Source organism: Frankliniella occidentalis, unplaced genomic scaffold (genome assembly GCF_000697945.3).
Source record: "Frankliniella occidentalis isolate FOCC.00 unplaced genomic scaffold, Focc_3.1 Scaffold28, whole genome shotgun sequence".
Classification (NCBI taxonomy): Eukaryota; Metazoa; Arthropoda; class Insecta; order Thysanoptera; family Thripidae; genus Frankliniella; species Frankliniella occidentalis.
This window is the reverse complement of record NW_026267158.1, coordinates 1,963,909-1,982,185: the sequence shown is the minus strand read 5'-3', so window position 1 is coordinate 1,982,185 and position 18,277 is coordinate 1,963,909. Positions and strand designations below refer to the sequence as shown.

Here is an 18,277-nt window from a genome sequence, read left to right as displayed (position 1 = left end):
GTGTACACATGATTCCCGAAATACGTGATTCCCAGTGATTCCCGTCCGCCTCTATTTATTCCTTAGGTTTTCTAGTCTAGTGGTACAAAACGCTTATTAATTACTGATTTGAAGCAGTTTCACTAGTTCCCCGCTTAGTTTAAGCGATTTCTGTTGATATCGATTATTTTTTATCCTGATGATTCCAAGGCAGGTGTACATGATTCCCGGAGTTATTGCCCCCTCGGGTATTAGTATTACTAGTATTTTCAAGACGTACCAGGTGGCTGACTCACGCCGCACACTTTTGTAGCTTTACTGTACCGCATGCACGGGAGAGGGCAGGTTTGCCTATCCACGCTGCCCACGGCTCCATGGCCCCGTACGAGTAGGCAACCAGACCGCACGCGTGCATGCGGTACAGTATAGCTACGAAAGTGAGCGGCGTGAGTCAGCCACCTGGTATAAAAGAGCGCGGAAGCACTGGAAAAACAAAGGTAGGACTTAGTACCTTATAAAGGAGCCAAATTTAATGCCTTTAGAAAGGTACGGGGGTCCCGAGAGGCACTAAAATTTATCACTTTTTTGACATGTTCGTGCCTTTTCAGGGGGTGCGAATCTTTTAGTGCCTCTGTAAAGGCACGAAAGTGATTAACACCCCAAGAAGGGTCTAAGGGTCTTGACTCCTACATTTGTTTTTCCAGTGAGAATATCAGGGCACGGCGGCGCGACGGGCAGGGAAGAAGAAGAGGAAAGAGAGAGTGAGGGGGTGTCGGGGCAAAGGGAGGGGGAGGGGGGCTCAGGCACAGTCCGCCGCGGCAACAGGCCAGCCACGGCCGAGCGTTAAACTCAATAGGATACGCGGAGACGCGACGCCAAGGACTGGCTAATGAAATTGCGACATGCAGCAGCCCCCGCCCCAGTACAGCCTGGAGGCGGCTCCCTCCAGCCGGAGGCCGCGGAGCGCTCAGGGCCACGGGGAAGTACCACAGCACGCACACGTCTTTGAAAGAGAAGTGGCGGACAGTACTACGCACGCGAGGGGGGGGGGAGGGAAGTCTACAGAAACTTTTTTGGCAGCCGGCACAGACAAACTTCTCCTTGACTGCTTACAACACGAAAAGTGTTTCTTTGTAGAATAAAATAGACAATAAAAAGAAGACCTCACCGGTTTGCATGCAACATGTTGTTGGTTGCAAAAATTGTTTTGTTCGTAAAAAGGGAAACCCTCTGCTCTATTTTTGCACCAGGTGATGCTACAGAGACGTCCTGCAAAAACCACGAAAGGTACGGTATTTACACCGCGGGACAGCAAAAATACTACAAACTTTTGTTACAACCCGTTCGCTAACCTCGGCCAAGCGGGGAGGAGGCGCTGAGCGACACGGCGGGATGGAAGGGCGGGTGGCGCAGGGTTGGGGGCGAGTAGAGACAGTGTCCAGGCCGGCCTCCTGTCGGTCGTGGCCTTGGGGCGGGCGGGGCGGGGCGGGCGGGGGAAGACCAGCTGGTCCACTTCCACGTGATATTCTGGTGCACAGTCGGTACACATTTACCCAGCACTATCCGCGCAGCACAGTGCCATACTGCCGACATAGCGCCGGAGCGAGCCAACCAGAGGCGGCTTCATGATAATAGTGCCTGACGTCCCCACCGGAGGCAAGAGACGCGGACTTAGCGAACAGGATCATGAAATATAAATAAGGTCTTTTAACATAAAACAAAAGCAGAGGGACTTGGAAAAGGTGAGGGGAGGGGGGCATAATTCAACAAAAGCTTCTACGCTGCTCCTCCGCAACCAGACCAGCGCCGCCGCGGCTGACTTTGGAATTTGTTTGTGTTAGTTCGCGTTTTGCCGGGCGGCGCTGCAAAAAGACGCGAGGAGGGTCAGGTGGGGTCGCCACCTGGCCCTCGCACCTGGTCCACACCGGGGGACTCCACGGCGGGATTACGAGGAAAAATATTAAGATCTCTCAAAGCCAACGCAAGAGAGAGAGCGAGAGAGTTGGGCAGCAGAAGCGGAGTTGACGGGGAGGAGAGAGTAGAGGGGGAACAAGTACCATCCACAGGGATGAAAACGGATGAAAACTTGGTCCTGGTCGAGCCTGCATGGTCGGTGCACGGCGCGGCAGGACATCAACGGTATATAGTGCGTGGACCATCCAGGACCAGCGAGGCGGTGGGGCAGCAGGGCGGGGCTGGCGGTGTGCAGCAGCGCGTCTCCTCACCCCCTTCCCTCCGGGCCCCAATAGTCCCTGATGCCGTCCCCTGGACGCTTCCGAGCCCGCCCCTCCCCTCCTCTCCGCCCTTCAAGGTGTATTTGTCTATGCTAATGCCTGATTATCGGCCACACCCCACGGGAGGCGCACGGGCGGGCCGAACCCCTATCGGGCTCCGATCCCTTCCCTGCTCACGGCGAAAGGGGGGGGGGGCGCAAAACAAATGTGTATGCGAGAGGCCTAATTGTGAGAAAGAGAGAGGGGAGGGGGAAGCGGCGTGCTGCTTCTGCTTAGTGCAGGGACCATGAGGAGGGGGTCCAAACAACGACGCGCAGCCGGTCTCAGCTAGGCTATGATGAGCCAGGCTGTAAATAAAGTCACCTCGTAGAAGCCCGGCGAGCGACGCTCAGAGATGTTAGTTATTTCTTCACAGAAGTAAAACTGCTGTCCGAGTGAGAGGTGCTCGCTCTGCCTAGCACCCCCGACTGCCCGGCCCCAGCAGGTAGAGTGTGCTGAGCCCCCCCCCCCCCCCCCCCCCCCCCCGGAGCAAACATCTCCGCTTACACTTACTCACCCCTCAGACAACCTCCCCTTTCAATGAGAAGGTACACGGCGGATCCGTGAGTGCCAGGCGGCCCCCGGCAGTCAATTCAGTTCGCACAAGCCTCCTATATTACACGGGAAAAAAACAAAGGTGCTCACGTAAGACGGGCCTTTCTTGGGGCACTAACCGTATTCTGAGTTTAGTGCCCCTGCAAAGGTACTAAAGGGTCCTAAAGGTGCTAAAAATTAGTGCCCATGCCCATGGCGGTTTTTAGGTACCTTTTTTTAAAGGTGGGACTTTGCTTAGCACCTTTGTTTTGCCAGTGTTTACTCGAGTTGTACCTGGGCGAGCGGCTCGCACACTACTTTGTAGTTCTTGCACCAGGTGTCTGATTCGCCCCGGACCGGACCTATACTCCGGAGACGGACTAAATTCTTAAACGATTCCCCCCGACTCGTTTGGGGTCGTGTTGGCTCTGACCGGGTCGGACGGCCAGGTGGTGGCGCCCGAGGCGCGCGCTCTCCCGAGTCCACAGCCACGCTCCGCGCGCCCGCCCGCTACGCCAGCCCGGCCAGGCGGGATAACTCTGGCGAAATGTAAATGACTCTTTTGTCTCCTTATTATATAAGGGCCAACTTGCCGGCGCAGAGGGGCGGAAGGAGGAGAGAGGAGCGGCAGTAAGCAGGCTAGAGAGGGCGGAGGGCCAGGGGACGACCCCAGTGGCACCAAGCTGAGCGGATCTCGCGATGCCATTCATTTGTCGTCAGCGTTATACCACATTTTGTCTAAAAATGTTGGCAACAACAAGAAAGTTGACACCTGAAGTGGTGGTCGAGCTCGCCGCACCGCGACCGGGGGGGAGGGGGTTGAGGAGGCAGCCGCGGGCCGGAGCGCTGAAAGTTAATCCTTTTACGTATTCCATTTTCGTCGGGGACCCCAGCCCAGCTCCACTCCTGGGGCCCAAGGAAATGGGGTGTTCTATGCCCCTGGGCCCGAGGGGAAAAACCTTCCGGCCGGCCTGCGCGAGATGGGTACGCCAGCCCGGCGTACAGCACAGCGGTGCATCGCAGCCACCGGCGGGGCAGGCGGGGCGAGTATGCGTACCTCACATCCCGCACGACATCTCGGAGGGGACGCAAAGTCCGGCAGATGGAGGAGGCGGGGAGCCGCTCACCGAGCCTTTCTCTCACGGAGGACGAGGTTCTCTTCGCGTCGCGACGCGCAAGCGCGGCGGCGGGCGGCGCCGAGTCCAGCCAGAGCAGCGCGGCCCGGCGTTCGGCAGCGTGATCGAGGCACGACTGAGAGGGAGGCGGGAGGCAAGGCAGCAGCGAGAGAAGGGACCCTCCGCTCTGTGGCGCGGCGTGGCGGAGGGGGTGGGAGGTGGAGGGAAAAGGGGTGGTGGCTGGGGGGGGGGGGGCGATTACCTACCCCCAGCCAATGTCAAGCAATTTGAAGATAGCGCGGCTATTGGGTGAGGGGCACGACAGGTCCGACGTCCGACCCGACCTACGGTCCAAACCGGTCCGAACCTTGGTCCGGATAGAGCTCTAGAGGTCCGGGTGGTCCACCCATGATATGCACATGGCATGACGGCATAGTATGTTGGGCACAACGTGCAAAGCAGTGCGGTACGGTGCGGCCTGCTCCCCCTCTATCCCACACTGAGAAAAATATTTCTGTCCGGGCACTAAACGTACGTCTAATGCTCCCGACTTTTGTCCCAGCTCAAAATGAGATAGTGACCTGCCATTGAGTATTAGTGCTGTGCTCTAAATTTTCTTTGCCTGAGATGCTACGTTTAGCTCCCAGCGCTAGACGTAAAGTGCAACGAAAAAACGTCGATCTGGGTCTGGGGACTAAACATATAGTGCTGAAACAGATTTTTTTTTTCTCAGTGCACTCCCTTCTCCCCGCTCCGCATCGAGGCAGACGGTTCGGAATACAGAAAACGACAAATTGTCATCAATTCGTTTCAAAATTATTTATTACTGATATTAAATAGCTATTACCTGAAAATCTAAGTGATTAGGTTTGCCTCCATTAGATTGCTGCTTCCTCAGTTGGTGACTTCACTTCTACAAATAACAGATATTCTCCTATGTCGAGGAACTATGTTATCATTAAATCTTGACGTATCTTTCTTCAGTATCTCATGAGTAAAGTTGTAACGGGCAGAATCCCTGAAAGGAAAAAGCATTATTTTAAAATTTGATCAATTGTCATTACATTAATCATAATCTAAAGGCTTGACTAATTGCATACCTCATCACATAAAGGGATCTTTGCTTTAGCAAGACATCAACAATTTTGTTGGCATCCTTATCATGAACCAATCTCATTACACTGTCAGAGAGAAGACTGAGACCAGCAATTGTATCTCCACAAAACTGCAACAAAAGAAAAACATTTTCAGAGCCAGATTATGTTTGGTTAGGTGAAATAAAGATGAGCTTCGTAAAACTTACTCTAACACTATCAATATGAGGCTTAATGAACCCATTCTCTGCTAAATCAAGAACATGGACATGTTTTAATTGAGGTTTCCCTTTAGGGAAAGCAATCTGTCTCACTCTGTCAAGTATTGCTGTGCTTGGTTTTGTCCACTGAAGACGTTCAGTCTCTCGAAACCCATGGATAGCCTAAAGATTGAAATTTAACAGTTATGATATGATTATGAATAACTTAATTTTCATTCGCGCATTATTTTAATTTTCATAACTGTAAATCTTTCTTTTTTTTCAGTTGGTCTTTAAATTGACAACTTACGTTATCCCAGTGATCATACTCGTATTGAAGTCTTGATATGATTGGTTCTATCTCATCAATAATACATTTTTCTTCAACATCTGAGAGGAAATCGTTATGAACAATCATGTCCTTCAGCAGTGCTTCACGTTCTTCAGGAAGTATGTCTTTACTAAAGTTAAGATGATAAGAATGAGACAATGTCTTGTCAGATCCAGCTTTGCATTCATGAGAAAACGCCCGTGTCTTGTGAATCAATGGGTTAATCAGATCCTTTTTTGTTCCGCCGGCTCTTTGAACCAAAGATAAAAAGGGAGCTAACCTTAAACTGTTTCTATACAACATGATTTTGGATCAGCTGAAAGGGTTTAACTAGGCTCATCAGTGACGAAGATGTAAAGCGTGGAGCGAAATGTGTAGGATACTGTCAACATTACAGCCAATCACCACAGGTTAAGGAAAAAATACTGTATAGTTTGGTCCAACGATCACTCCACCCCACCTCATCTAAGCCATGAGACGTCTTCTGCTACGGTACGGTGAGCAGCTGATGATGCCAACTTCGCGACAACAAAACTAATAGATAAGTTGTACACTTTGGAAATCCTCCTAATAATTTATTGGTTTGGAGATGTTTAAAATCTTTAATCTTAACAAAATGTCTTGTTCTCTAGTTAATTAATTGAAGTGTTGGGATCAACAATATCAAACGCAATCGTCTCCTCGGTTGGGCGCGCGGCGGCTGCTAAACTAGCTTCTGCTAGCCGGCCCGGCATTTTGCTCTCGATGTATGTTTACATTTTGGTGTGGTGCTTTGCGCGTTGTTCGTTGTCCTCGGCTCTCGGTTGTTTGAGCTGATTGAATTAGTTGGTGATAAGATAAGTTCTGGAAGCGCTCCTGCCGTGGGACTGCCGAGAAAACAGCTCAACGATCGTTGATTTTTGAAGGTGATTCAGCGAATTGAAATTCTTTGGGATGCTTCCCGTCCCATCCTGTCCGTGTCAAAGAAAGGCAAAAAGAAGAACACTCTAGCTTGCACATAGGAAAACAAAGATTCATTTGTTTAGCAGTCAACACAGTCAACTGAAACTCAATCTAGATTCACAAAATACTGTGTATGTGGCTTTTACGTATATTTGGGCGCTTTTTGGCCCACTTATTCATTTTTAGGACTAGTGCTAAGAGTAAAAATATTTGTTCCTGTTTTTTTTACCGAGTACATGCCGGCAAGATGGCTACCAAACAAATGACTTCTTGTTATGTTTCACAAAAGCAGCCCCCGCCGTCTGTTGTCTGTTCTTGCTTTTGGTCTTCACTTTACTGCTCCTTTGGATAGTCCTAAGCTCCTTTGCTTCGGCTGTATTTTCGGGGTTGATAGTGATAAGTTATTTGTCAAAGGCTTTTGTTCGTTTGTGTCAGGGTAAGAAGTTCAGACCCAAAATAAGATAAGGGTCCAGTAGTTAATTACCTGGCCAAAACAGTTCTCAAGCTACCACACCTTAATTAGTTTGATAATATTATCTCACCTTGACTTGTTTTAGGGAATGCAGATCACACTTAATTAAGCAAGATCATTGGAAGAGTCAGTCAGCATTTTAACTGGAGTTGTAGGAGTGCATAGTTACAATGACTGAGGAGAAAAAGAAACCTAACTATCTGAAGGCGGCTGTTCGTCAGATAGGTGCTGGAGGATCTGCAGGTTTGTTCTTCTTCAGGCTTTCTATATTTATGATGCAAATTGTTTTTGAATAATATACTACAGACAATTTTTCTTTTTTAGGGTTTGTTGAAGTATGTATCATGCATCCTCTTGACTTGATAAAAACACGTCTGCAAGTGCAACGTCTTCCTCCCGGCAAGGTTGTCTCTAGGACCGAAATGAATTTGTATTCTGGTATTGGCGATTGTTTTCGGAAAATGTATCAGTCTGAGGGCTTTTTTTCATTTTGGAAGGGTGTCTTCCCTCCTATTTTGGCTGAGACTCCAAAGAGAGCAGTGAAGGTTTGTATTGCCTACAACAAATCCAACTATCTATCATGATGCACTCTAAATGAGATATTTTCCCTCCCCAGTTTTTTACATTTGAACAATACCAGCAGTTCTTCCGTTTTGGATCACCAGTTTCTACACCAGTTGTAAGTCAATTTACCTTTCCTAAAGAATCCAGGTCTATTTTTATCCATTTTTTGTTTCCAAAATGTGCATTAAAACTGCCTGCAATTCAGGCTCATGAAATTAAATACACTCTTTATATCTCTCCAGACATTTTGTTTGGCTGGCTTATTTGCTGGTATTACTGAAGCTATCCTTGTAAATCCATTTGAAGTGGTGAAAGTAACTCTTCAGGTAAATCGATCTCAAACTACACAGTCTCCATCAACATGGAGTGTCACAAGGGAAATTGTTCGTACACAAGTAAGTCTCATTTCATTAAAAAAAAATAGTTTTGTTTTCCTTTTAGGATACGCTTTTTAAATCTGATTTTTGTTGTACAGGGTTTGGGGCTTAATGGCTTGATGAAGGGCTTAACAGCAACCATAGCTCGTAATGGTGCTTTTAATATGGTTTACTTTGGATTTTACCACAGTGTCAAAGGACTAATTCCTCAAGCCAAGGTAAATTATTTAACTTTAGGTGCTTTATTTCATTTTAATTGGCTAAGGTTTCATCGTGGTTTTTTTTCCTTTTTTCAGGGTTCCTGGCAAGAATTTTTCAAGAACTGCGGTGTGGGATTTGTGTCTGGTACCTTAGCCTCTTGTGTGAATATTCCATTTGATGTTGCCAAAAGTCGAATCCAAGGTCCTCAACCTACACCAGGAGTTATTACCTATAAGGGTACTCTTCGCACCATGGGTATGGTGTACAGTCAGGAAGGGTATGTCCAGTTGATTTATTCCAGTCTATTAGTGTCATTTCATTGTTCAAGAACATCATTTGCTATTACTTCTTATTTCAATGTTACAGATTCCGTGCCTTGTACAAAGGTCTGTTGCCAAAGGTAATGAGATTAGGTCCAGGTGGTGCTATAATGCTCATTGTATATGAGCATGCACATGCTTACCTTACAGAGGTTTTCCCCGACTGAATCAAGAAGTTTTTCTGGTTTTAGGAATAGGTACCCACCCAATTTTCTGCCCATACTCTTCCCTCTTCCTAAGTAGTTGGCTTGATACTAATGACATTTACAACTTTATAGAGCACTGACAATCAAATCATGTTGCATTCATTTACCAGTCAAATTTTGCAAAGCCTTAGTCATTTTTTTAAGTTATAGTTATTTTAAAACCTGTTATGTAGTATGATAATCATCTTCTCAGTCATTACTATGTATTGTATAGTATGTTTAGCATTACCCCTAGGGCTGTGGATGAAAAAAGCTATTCCATTTACTGACGGGAGTATTATTAACATTTCTTTCTCTGGTTTTCCATGTGATACAACCTTTATTGTTATGATTTCGTTTGACTTAATTTGCAGAAACAAAACAAATCAATCTATTGGTTGGCATATGATGTATTCTTGACTGATCAGAATACTGGATGAGCTGTTGTTCACATCTATTGCATGATTGGTTTTATGGTATTCATTTCAGGGCCCAAAACGAAAATATAGTCTGAACAATTATTATTATTGCTTTTATAATTGCTATTATGAGTTTATTAATTATTTTTAAATATGCTGTATTGTAATGTATTTTGTATGTACTGTGCGCATTTACTTTAAATGATGTAGGTATGTACTTATTTTCTACCATGAAAAACTGTTGTTTTCATTAATGAGAATGTGTTTACAGTCTTCCACAAAGCATGCTAAGAAGAAATGTCTAGGTCTTAAAACAACATAATTAATAGTTATTTTTTGACTGCATTGTATAGCTGAACCATTAGCACACATTTGCTTATGAGATATACAATTTTCCAATTCATGACTTTGTGCCACATTTCAAGAGTGCCAGTTTCTTTTTTATGACAAAAGTGTTAAAGTATGTATTTTTGTGCATCTATGCTAATGTTGACTGCAAAATAAAATAAATGACTGCTATTGCTTTCATTTTATGACTTATTCTGGGTCAATTCATACAAGTTACGCTCTCTTCTTTGGACTGATCTGCTGCCTTAGTGGTAAACGTCAAGTTCTCTGATAATGCCACACACGGATCCTTTGTCTCGAAATAGGAAAACAGGAATCAACTCGAATAGTCAATACTAGCTACAAACATGACACAAAAAATTGAATGCCCCCACCCTCCTAATGTTCCTCAGAGAGGAACCCTTCAGTGGGAGGGTTTTGAAAATTGTGGATTTAGTAAGTCTGTCTTTTTTGCCTTTATGCTGTTTTACCGGCGAGTTTTTTTTTTGCTTTTTTTGTTGGACCAGCACCCTGGCACCCCAATGCTCACCTGACGGCAAGACACGCCTTTACTCCTTAGCACCACTATCTTCTGTAAGAGGTGTCCGATGAGGTCCAAATCCAATTTGGCAAAGATTAGACCAGAGGAGCCTTCCAGTGTGGGGACCTAAAAGAAACTTAACCAGGACACAAATGAAACAATTCATAATTGTGTTGGAGGGTACATTTATTAACTCCTTTACAAAGAAAAATGTTTTAAAGTTACAATCACATTCCGAACAACAAGTAATATGGAGGTATTTATGATGTACCCTCCTTTACACAGCCCTCATATAAACGTCAGTACTGACCTTTCGACTTGGCACACCGTTAAATTGTTCGGCTTCAAACAATTCTTTGTTTATTTTTCGCATGGGGCAGTAATTTTGTATCTTTCTAAGTCATACACAATAAACAAAGGATAAAATCCTAAGTGAATTTTGATAAATTTATGGTTCTAATACAAAAGTTGCTATTGCTCTATGAAGTATTCAAGATTATTTAAGGATAATAACTATATTTTCTAGGGATGAAAACAAAGATAGATGGAAAAGAAATTTCAGACTCAAAAATTCTAAAAAGATTTTGCAGCTACGATTGCTGAGGTAGAAAGCTAGTAACATTACCCCAATCTGGAGCAAAATAACCTACACATCATATATTGCTTACATAATTTAGACATATTTTGGTAAAATAGTATTGCTGATACATTGTATATTTTCAGTGAATTGGATCATTAGTTCTGGTGGTTTGATTACATCTCAATTTCATGATGTTACACTTTTATACATGCTGTTTAAAAAACAGGAAGACTTTCTTTGAGGCTGATAGTACTTTACAAAACATTGATAGCTACAGAAGGCTATAGCCCGGTATAGCTCATGTATGACCATTCATGGTAATATTTTTCTATAGAAAAGGCAGGCTATTGAAGAAATATTTCTTGTTGACTGCCTTCTTATCCCCCCTTATTTTTGAAGCCATTTAAAAAGGTATACGGTTCAAATTATTACTTTTAATAATAAAGCAATACACATAAGTGCACTGATCTCTTGATTACACCTAAATCAATAAAAAATACTGAATGAAGACTTGCAGATTACTAAGCATTGGTAAATTTAATATTTGTAAATGGTATTGATCACATATGAAAGTTGATTTATTGCCAAAAGCCACTACCACTATGAAAACAATGAGCAGTAATCAAGAGGTATCAAGGGCCACTCTATTTTGATGGACAGAGGTCAACTCATCAATGGCACTCGTGTATTTTGATTTTTACCAGCAAGTGAGGCACATCATACTAAGATCATTAAATCACAGGTAAGTTTGAAGGAATTTTAGATATAAGAAGTAGCTTAGGCAACTGCAAAAACAAGTATCTACAGGAAGACAAGGTGCTGTGTTAGTACAAAAGTGCAAAAGGTCATTTGTTATCAAATGAATTCCCCCAATTTCATTACATTACCAACATAATTTCTAAAGTATCTAGTTGCAAACTTTAATTCAGTATCCTACAATTTTTGTTGCATAAGATTTAGAAGCTTATAAAGGATGTGAACACTAGTAAACTATGAAATATGCTCAATCTTCCAACTTCTAACCAAAAAACTTCTACATTTAACATTCATTATATGACATGCTCATGTGAAAAATAGTACAAACCTTTTGCTTATTGCAGATATTCATAAGAAAAACATTCTCTATTTTTGAAACTACAACAGGGCAATTGTTTTTGACTCTAAATTATTTGTTTTTAGCTTAATTCACCACTGTACTTTAAAATGGCACTTGAAAGTAATTGAACTGATTTGAATATATACCTCTGTTGTGTTTGTTAACACTTTATCGACTTTGGCTAGAGTAATACACAGATTAATTGACTCCTATACAACACCCAATAACATAACTAACAGTTTAGAAGTTGAGATAGCACTGTCATAGCTCTAGATAGGGCTAGTAATAACATTTTTTTTTTAAGGTACAGAGAATCATAGGTTATCAATCTTTCATCCCAAAGGGTTGTTAAATAAAAAAGCAGCTTAAGAACACTACAAAGTTTATTGCATATTAGAGTGCAGATATCCCTTGGCACATTCAAATCACAGAAGCGTGACAATAGCTCAGAATGAAAAATTAACCTTTACTCATGATCCAGAGAAGTGAATAGTTGAGCATCACTTTTAAGAACATAAATACCAAGCAAGTGAGCATCACACAATCATGGACCTCTCCACTGGGAACAAACCTTAGATCATTCTAAGTTCGGCATGGTTCAGCCCATGACTCCCGATTTCATTGAGTGCAAAATAAATAACAGATAAATTAAAAATCTGAGATTGTATTAAAGAGCAACAGAAAACTAGGGAATCAAAACTTTGCACACCAACATTCAAACTTATGCAAAAAGAAGTGAAGTACATCTGCACAGTCAAACTGCTACTAACATGCAGAAAAAAACAATCAATATCAACAAGCAGTACAAAATACTGATTCTTTTGAAATATAACAGAATTCAATTTAACAGATTTAACTAATGTTCAAACTAGTACTATAAAAGCCATGCCATTACTTTAAAATAACAAATTTATGGTGTTCTAGGTATAATAATCAGAATGTCATTTATGACTAAGATCACATAGAAAATTATTGGCACATTGCCCTCTTTGAGAGGCGTTCTTCACTAGCAAAGGAGATGACTGTAACAACTGAGATAGGAATGTAAGACTACAACTTGATGTAGAGATAAAACTCTCAAAAGAAATTATAAGTACTGAGTTGGTAACCTTCCTTGTTAAGCCCCTTCTCTCATACTTCTGGGGTACAATGCAAAGAAATGTACGATTGAAAGAAATAGAAGTAGCCTCACATACATGAGAATACACAAAATAATTAAAATACAAAAACAATCTCCACCTTAAAAGTGAAATGATGAGAAGTGTGATTGTTTGTTGATTAGCATTTGTACTTTTTATCTTTGTACCCAAAATTAACATTACAAAAATTGACCATTGATTTCTTCTATCTAATAAAATAAAATTGTCAGAAGCCACTTAGGATAGATCAAAATAAGAAACCTATGAGTACAATGGAAAAAGTTAATACATGCTTTTAAAAAATGGAAGAGTCAGAAAGAGCCCAGAAGGAAACAGAAGAGACCCTTTCCACAAGAGGTTCCAAGGAGTTGAGCCATACAGAACAGTCAAAGCTACACATCATGCTATGACATGGTTTCAAACAATCAAGAGATAAAAGTAATTATTGCTCAAAGATAAAAAGTTGTAATAACACATACAAATAACAGTTGTAAACAATTTGAAAATCACACAGAAGGTATTGCTGTGTAAGTACTGCTGTACAACAAATTTGAAATGGTTCTGCACCTGTAATTAATTCTCAAATTACACATCAAATGTGGTGTATACATTCATTACCATACACATAGATATCTACCAGTGCAAATGGAAGTTTTTAACCAAAATCATTAAGATGAGGATACTACAATCAGAAAATTCTGATCAGCTAATGAGTACCAAAGTAGAAAACAGGATTAAAATCACAGTACTCTCAATGCATTCATGATTAGAAAGCCGGTTACTCATCACAATACAATAAATTATGACAAATCAACAGTTACATACAAAAGTATGTAAATTTATTATGACCAGGGTTCATTATAACAACAACAAAAATTAAACTAGGAACAGAACCATTTTACAAGACAGACTCTAGTAACTCTAAATAAACACTTAATACAAACAAAACAACTACGTATATTGGTACTAGAAAATACCGGGTAACAACACTAAAAAGAGGTAAGAGGCAATGACAATGACCAGCAAGATTTGCAATTTTGTGTCAAGGCTGACAAACAGTATCGTATCTGACTCTCATACAAAAGTTAACTCCATTCCAAAAAGGGGGACTAAACTAAAAGATAATCCCATTTTTTAAACAAATAACAATAACACAAAAATATTGTTGAACAGATTTGATTTCATTATCAGAGTAATTTGTGTGTGCTTTGACACAATAAGCAAAATGGCTTATTGATTCCTGCCCTACCAGGCACTCATCCAGTTAGAGAAAAGACAATGTATCCTCCAATGGATTGAGTACTTGAGCATTAAAATGGTAAGGGAAATTAGAGAAGAATGTGAACTCATTCCTGTAGTAATGTTGAATGTGCTTCAACATCATGTCACAACCAATTCATTTAAATTTCAGCTAGAATAATTTAAGGGAATGACTAGATACCAGGATTCAATTAATCCACTACCTTGCTGATACCTACTATTGTCTCTTATCTTCTTTACCTTCGGCTTTTCCTCCCACTGCCATCATGAGACCAGTGCTTTCGTTTCTGAGAGCTGTTTGGCCGTTGCTCTGTAACTCGAACTGAGTCTTGCACACTAGTCAAGTGATTAATATCTATATTTGGTTTAAAGCTAGATATGGATCGGCGCTTCGGCTTCAATTTCACAGATCGGCTGTTGATAGAGCCAGCTAAAGATGAGCTACCTTTTGATACTTCTACGCCTAAAACTACATTGTTGTTATTTCGAATAACTGCAAGATCAGCCAATATCTCTGCTTTCATAATGTTTTTACGATCCAACAATTCTTGCTCTAGAGCCAGCTTTTCCCGCTTGCGAATTGATCGCAACTGTTGTTGCCGTGGCGTATCCGAACTGTCAGATGGTAGCCTAGATTTGAAAAAAGAATTTTTCAGAATACTTAATTGAATATGGATTGTACTACAACAAGTAGATTTCTTACCTCTGACGCCTGGTTCTCTTGGAGAAAGAACTTTTCTCTGGACTAACATGGGGCCTGGAACCAATATGGCCTGATTCAGAAGGTGAATTAAGCTTTGCTCGGTACCCAGCCAAGTTCAGAAGGGCATCTGCAGCCCCTTCTGCGATGCGTCTCTGTTCTTCTGCATCAGATGGAACTAACTCATCAGGTAGACTTGGATGACCAGGAGTAATTTCAGTACTAAAAAAGGAAATAATAATGATAATTGTTGACAACAATCAAGACAATACGATCGGACAACAGTCCACATGTAAAAGACAATGAAATTTATTGCTGCTGGCAACCATACCCATCATCAGTGTCTGACCCTTCACCATATGCCTCATCAGGTGACATGTTAGCGCCTGCACTGTACGTATGATCTTCACTAGGAGATGATGTTATGACGGGGACAGCAATAGAAGACTAGAATACATAACAATTATAAAATGTTAGCTGCGTGAAATGGATTCATCCCAGTTTTTAGAGGTGTGCAAGAACTAACCTTTCGAGTTCTCTGGCTATTCATCTTCCTTACATACGAGCGTTTGTAGATGTCTTCTGAAAAAGAATAAGTTATTAAGACCTAAGATAAGGTGTGCAGTGAACAGCAACAAGAGAGATTCTTGTAAAGCAAAGGTACTAAATGTAGGTAATAAAAAGTTGTAGCTACATTACCTGTTTTAGATCCAAGTACTCGTGGACCATGCTTTAGAGACAACATTGCTTGAGCTGCATCAACTTCATCTTCTTCATCGTCAGAATCACCTTCATTATTTTCTCCCAGACGAACAACCCCAGGAATTTCAACTCCTGATGCTGCTAAGCGGCGGCTGAGGAAAGGAAACAGCTCTGCATTTGGTAGCCGTGACACTTTGTTGAGAGTCTTGTGATTTACACTACTCATATATTTAGAGGAATTTCCATTGGCTTTCATTTCAGAGCTTCCTAAATTAGATAAGCTGAAAGGAGACAAGATTACTGATTAAATACAACACCAGACACATGTCTAGGTTTGGGATGTTAATCACCGTGTACCTTCCCATGCACTTAAAAAAATACAACAAATAATCAAGTAGAAGGTGGCATCAGAGAATAGGATAGGGATGGGATGAGAAATGGGGAGCATGGAACATCTAGACAAGAGATAAAATAACTTCTATGAGAACGTGAAGGTTCAAAAATTAAACAAGATGTTATCAAGACAAAAAATATCTAATAGCACATCTATCACTAAGTACTTACTTGTTTGATGGGCGCTCCAAAAATGTTAGATTATTAACAGGTGCTTTGCTTATAGATTGGAGCAGATTTGGGCGAAAAACTGGGTCAACCATCCATAGTGATCCCTTGCCAAGATGCTGAAAATGAACGATAGATTACAATAACAATGGAAAGAGAGGAACAAGAAATCAAATGAATTAATGTGTCAAAAAACTTACAGGTGCTTTTTCGACTTTACAGAAACATTTGTTCAGAGATAGATTGTGCCTGACTGAGTTCTTCCACCCGGTTGGAGCATTGCGATAAAATGGAAAGTGAGATTGGATCCAATTATAGATTTGTTTCACAGGTAGAGCACGAGCTGGTGAGTCTTCTATAGCCATGAATATCAAACATGAGAAGGAGTATGGCGGCTTAGAATTGATGTGAACCTATTCAAAAAAATGAAAAATAATTGATTAGTTAATGCCAAGTTGTAGGTAAAATTTTAAAAGCAGGAATATTAAATTAATTTGATTGTACCATTGGGTCATATGGTATATGATGGGGATGCTTCAACTTTGATGTCTTGACAGACTTTATGACGGATTGCTCATTATCAGGGAAGGATAGAGCACGATTACTGTTACCAATGTTGGGACTAATACTTTGTTCAATTCCAGATGAACTCGTGGAATCGCCCCTTTCACTCTTCTCACTGATGCTGCTTCCATCCTCAGCAAAGTCACTTGTTGGGGAAGTCTGAGCAGCTCCAGGCTTGAGATTTATACCTGTATATAAAAGCAAAAATCAACTTTGGGGAAAGGTCAACAATGGTACAGTTTAAAGACGTTTCTGAAAGCTGCTACAAAACAGACCTTTGAGTATATTTTTGTTTTGAACAAGCCATGATAAGGATGTGAGATCATCATCTTCAACTCCAACTTGCTCCTCAATAAGAGTGCCATCCCCTTCCTGAAATGCAAGGGAAATGTTATATTTAACAAAAAAACAAAACAAAAGCTTAAGTGGATAGGAGTAAAAGAAGACCTTTACCTTTAAAATAAGAGGACTTGAATTCAGAGAGAACATGTGGGCGATTGCAACACCTGAGCCATCTTCCAGACATGGTCTTTCTGGAGCCATCTTGCAGTCTTGTCATAGACCTAAAAAAATATTTTAAAAAATGTTTGATTAAAATTAGAACTGTTTTAAATGACGAAATTATAACAAAATTTTGTTCTGTCCCTGAATTATTTGTATTTAAAAAGAAGGCAAAGTTTAATAAAGGTGGAATGACATTTTTCATCCTACGCATTACTTTCACGGGGACCATGAAAGGCTTGTTCGTTTTGTTGGCATTATTTGAAGCCGTACAAAAAGTCCATTGAATTCCAAGTTTCTGCACGAATTCAAGTCAGGTCATGTTCAAAAGGCGCTCGCGCCCTGCGCCCGGGCGGCCCGGGCCTCAGCCCACCCCCGCCCCCGCCCACGGAGGGGACCTGTCTCCATGGCGACCCCGCGCAAATGTGCCCTCTCTCCCACCCCTCACAGTCCGCGTAGCCCCTCCGTCGGGCCCCTCGGGCACTGCGCTCCGCAGAAAAGTTGGCAGAAAAACGTGTTTGCGCACATTTCACAGGAAACAATATCCCTTTAAAGGAAACAATATCTCCTTTCCCCCCTTGAAGGTGCCACCGCACGTGCAGCAGCACAGGGAACGCTTTATCACTCCAAACACCGAACTACCGAACAAACCAAGGAAGAGAGGGGGGGGTGTCAGAGTCGAGTGTGCATAATAATGCTCAAAAGCATCAGTCTCAGCTCCTAGCGGTCCGCACCGCAGGACCGCCGCGGCCATCGCGCGAAATCAGATACACACTCTCCACGCGCGAACCGCGATAAACCACACCAATCAATATGGAGCGCAGGCACGGCGGGTGGCGCAGCGCAGCAGAGCGAGGCGCAAGGGACGTATCGCGAGGCGTATCTCTGGCGACACGTATCCGTCGTCGGCCGGCGGGGAAATAGACAGACGCGTAGCCGACGGGCCGCAACAAAGTTTAATCGTTTTCCGAAAGAGTAGAGGCTACGCATTTCACTGGTGAAAAGTGAGCGCGCGTGTCTGTGAAATTGCCTTGGAAAAAGAGTGGAGCCGCGACCCGCCCCAGCAAGAAGCCCCGCGAGCCGCGACCCGCCTCACTTAAGGGCCGGTCGCGTGTAACTGGGCGCGGGGGCGGGGGCACGACAGGTAACGCCATTGCGTGCAAGCGGTGCAATACACTTCCGGGCGTCTCGGCACGCCTTCCAGGCACGCCAGGGGCACGAGCAGGCCGCGGCGACCCCCTCCTCGGCCTGATCAGACTCACTTCGCTCACTTCCAAAATGAAAAGCGTTACCGACCCCC

At 42.7% G+C, this 18,277-nt stretch overlaps 4 protein-coding genes across 6 annotated transcripts in view; 1 reads left to right on the top strand and 3 right to left on the bottom strand.

The window, feature by feature from the left end:
* LOC113217031 (transcription initiation factor TFIID subunit 4-like) overlaps positions 1–4,759 on the bottom strand; it is a 78,851-nt gene extending 74,092 nt beyond the window's left edge. The window contains exon 1 of the mRNA XM_052265632.1: positions 4,749–4,759. The gene's annotated coding sequence lies outside the window, so the exon portion shown is untranslated. The remainder of the gene's footprint in view (positions 1–4,748) is intronic.
* LOC113208594 (alpha-ketoglutarate-dependent dioxygenase alkB homolog 7, mitochondrial) lies at positions 4,706–6,255 on the bottom strand. The gene is made up of 4 exons (XM_026425663.2): positions 5,506–6,255; positions 5,205–5,378; positions 5,002–5,126; positions 4,706–4,919 (listed from the first exon to the last, which is right to left on the bottom strand). The coding sequence occupies exons 1-4, from the start codon at positions 5,827–5,829 to the stop codon at positions 4,796–4,798; spliced, it is 747 nt and encodes a 248-aa protein (XP_026281448.1). The 5' UTR covers positions 5,830–6,255; the 3' UTR covers positions 4,706–4,795.
* Positions 6,256–6,279: 24 nt separating this feature from the next.
* LOC113208593 (mitochondrial 2-oxodicarboxylate carrier) lies at positions 6,280–9,534 on the top strand. 2 transcript variants are annotated; one of them, XM_026425661.2, is made up of 8 exons: positions 6,280–6,431; positions 7,026–7,183; positions 7,265–7,485; positions 7,557–7,619; positions 7,747–7,899; positions 7,980–8,099; positions 8,178–8,359; positions 8,449–9,534. In XM_026425661.2, exons 2-8 carry the CDS (start codon positions 7,111–7,113, stop codon positions 8,567–8,569), a joined length of 933 nt encoding a protein of 310 aa, XP_026281446.1. In that variant the 5' UTR covers positions 6,280–6,431; positions 7,026–7,110; the 3' UTR covers positions 8,570–9,534. The 2 variants fall into 2 exon arrangements, with proteins under 2 accessions (XP_026281446.1, XP_026281445.1); XM_026425660.2 differs by lacking the exon at positions 6,280–6,431 and adding an exon at positions 6,744–6,904.
* A 2,381-nt stretch (positions 9,535–11,915) lies between these two features.
* LOC113208587 (forkhead box protein N3) overlaps positions 11,916–18,277 on the bottom strand; it is a 13,740-nt gene continuing 7,378 nt past the window's right edge. Inside the window, exons 2-11 of one of the 2 annotated variants that reach the window (XM_026425642.2) lie at positions 16,930–17,039; positions 16,752–16,848; positions 16,417–16,664; positions 16,113–16,325; positions 15,916–16,031; positions 15,349–15,632; positions 15,176–15,231; positions 14,981–15,096; positions 14,653–14,871; positions 11,916–14,579 (exon numbers count right to left, since the gene is read on the bottom strand). In XM_026425642.2, the coding sequence (XP_026281427.1) occupies positions 14,186–14,579; positions 14,653–14,871; positions 14,981–15,096; positions 15,176–15,231; positions 15,349–15,632; positions 15,916–16,031; positions 16,113–16,325; positions 16,417–16,664; positions 16,752–16,848; positions 16,930–17,019 (1,833 nt within the window). In that variant the 5' untranslated portion in view covers positions 17,020–17,039 and the 3' untranslated portion in view covers positions 11,916–14,185. The remainder of the gene's footprint in view (positions 14,580–14,652; positions 14,872–14,980; positions 15,097–15,175; positions 15,232–15,348; positions 15,633–15,915; positions 16,032–16,112; positions 16,326–16,416; positions 16,665–16,751; positions 16,849–16,929; positions 17,040–18,277) is intronic. The other variant, XM_026425643.2, reaches the window with a different exon arrangement.

Coding starts and splice junctions, on each gene's coding strand:
- LOC113208593 (XM_026425661.2), top strand. CDS start 7,111: ATGACTGAGGAGAAAAAGAAACCTAACTATCTGAAGGCGGCTGTTCGT. Junction 7,184..7,264: donor AGGTGCTGGAGGATCTGCAG/GTTTGTTCTTCT, acceptor TTTCTTTTTTAG/GGTTTGTTGAAGTATGTATC. Junction 7,486..7,556: donor CTCCAAAGAGAGCAGTGAAG/GTTTGTATTGCC, acceptor TTCCCTCCCCAG/TTTTTTACATTTGAACAATA.
- LOC113208594 (XM_026425663.2), bottom strand. CDS start 5,829: ATGTTGTATAGAAACAGTTTAAGGTTAGCTCCCTTTTTATCTTTGGTT. Junction 5,379..5,505: donor AGTATGATCACTGGGATAAC/GTAAGTTGTCAA, acceptor TTCAATCTTTAG/GCTATCCATGGGTTTCGAGA. Junction 4,920..5,001: donor AGATCCCTTTATGTGATGAG/GTATGCAATTAG, acceptor TTTTCCTTTCAG/GGATTCTGCCCGTTACAACT.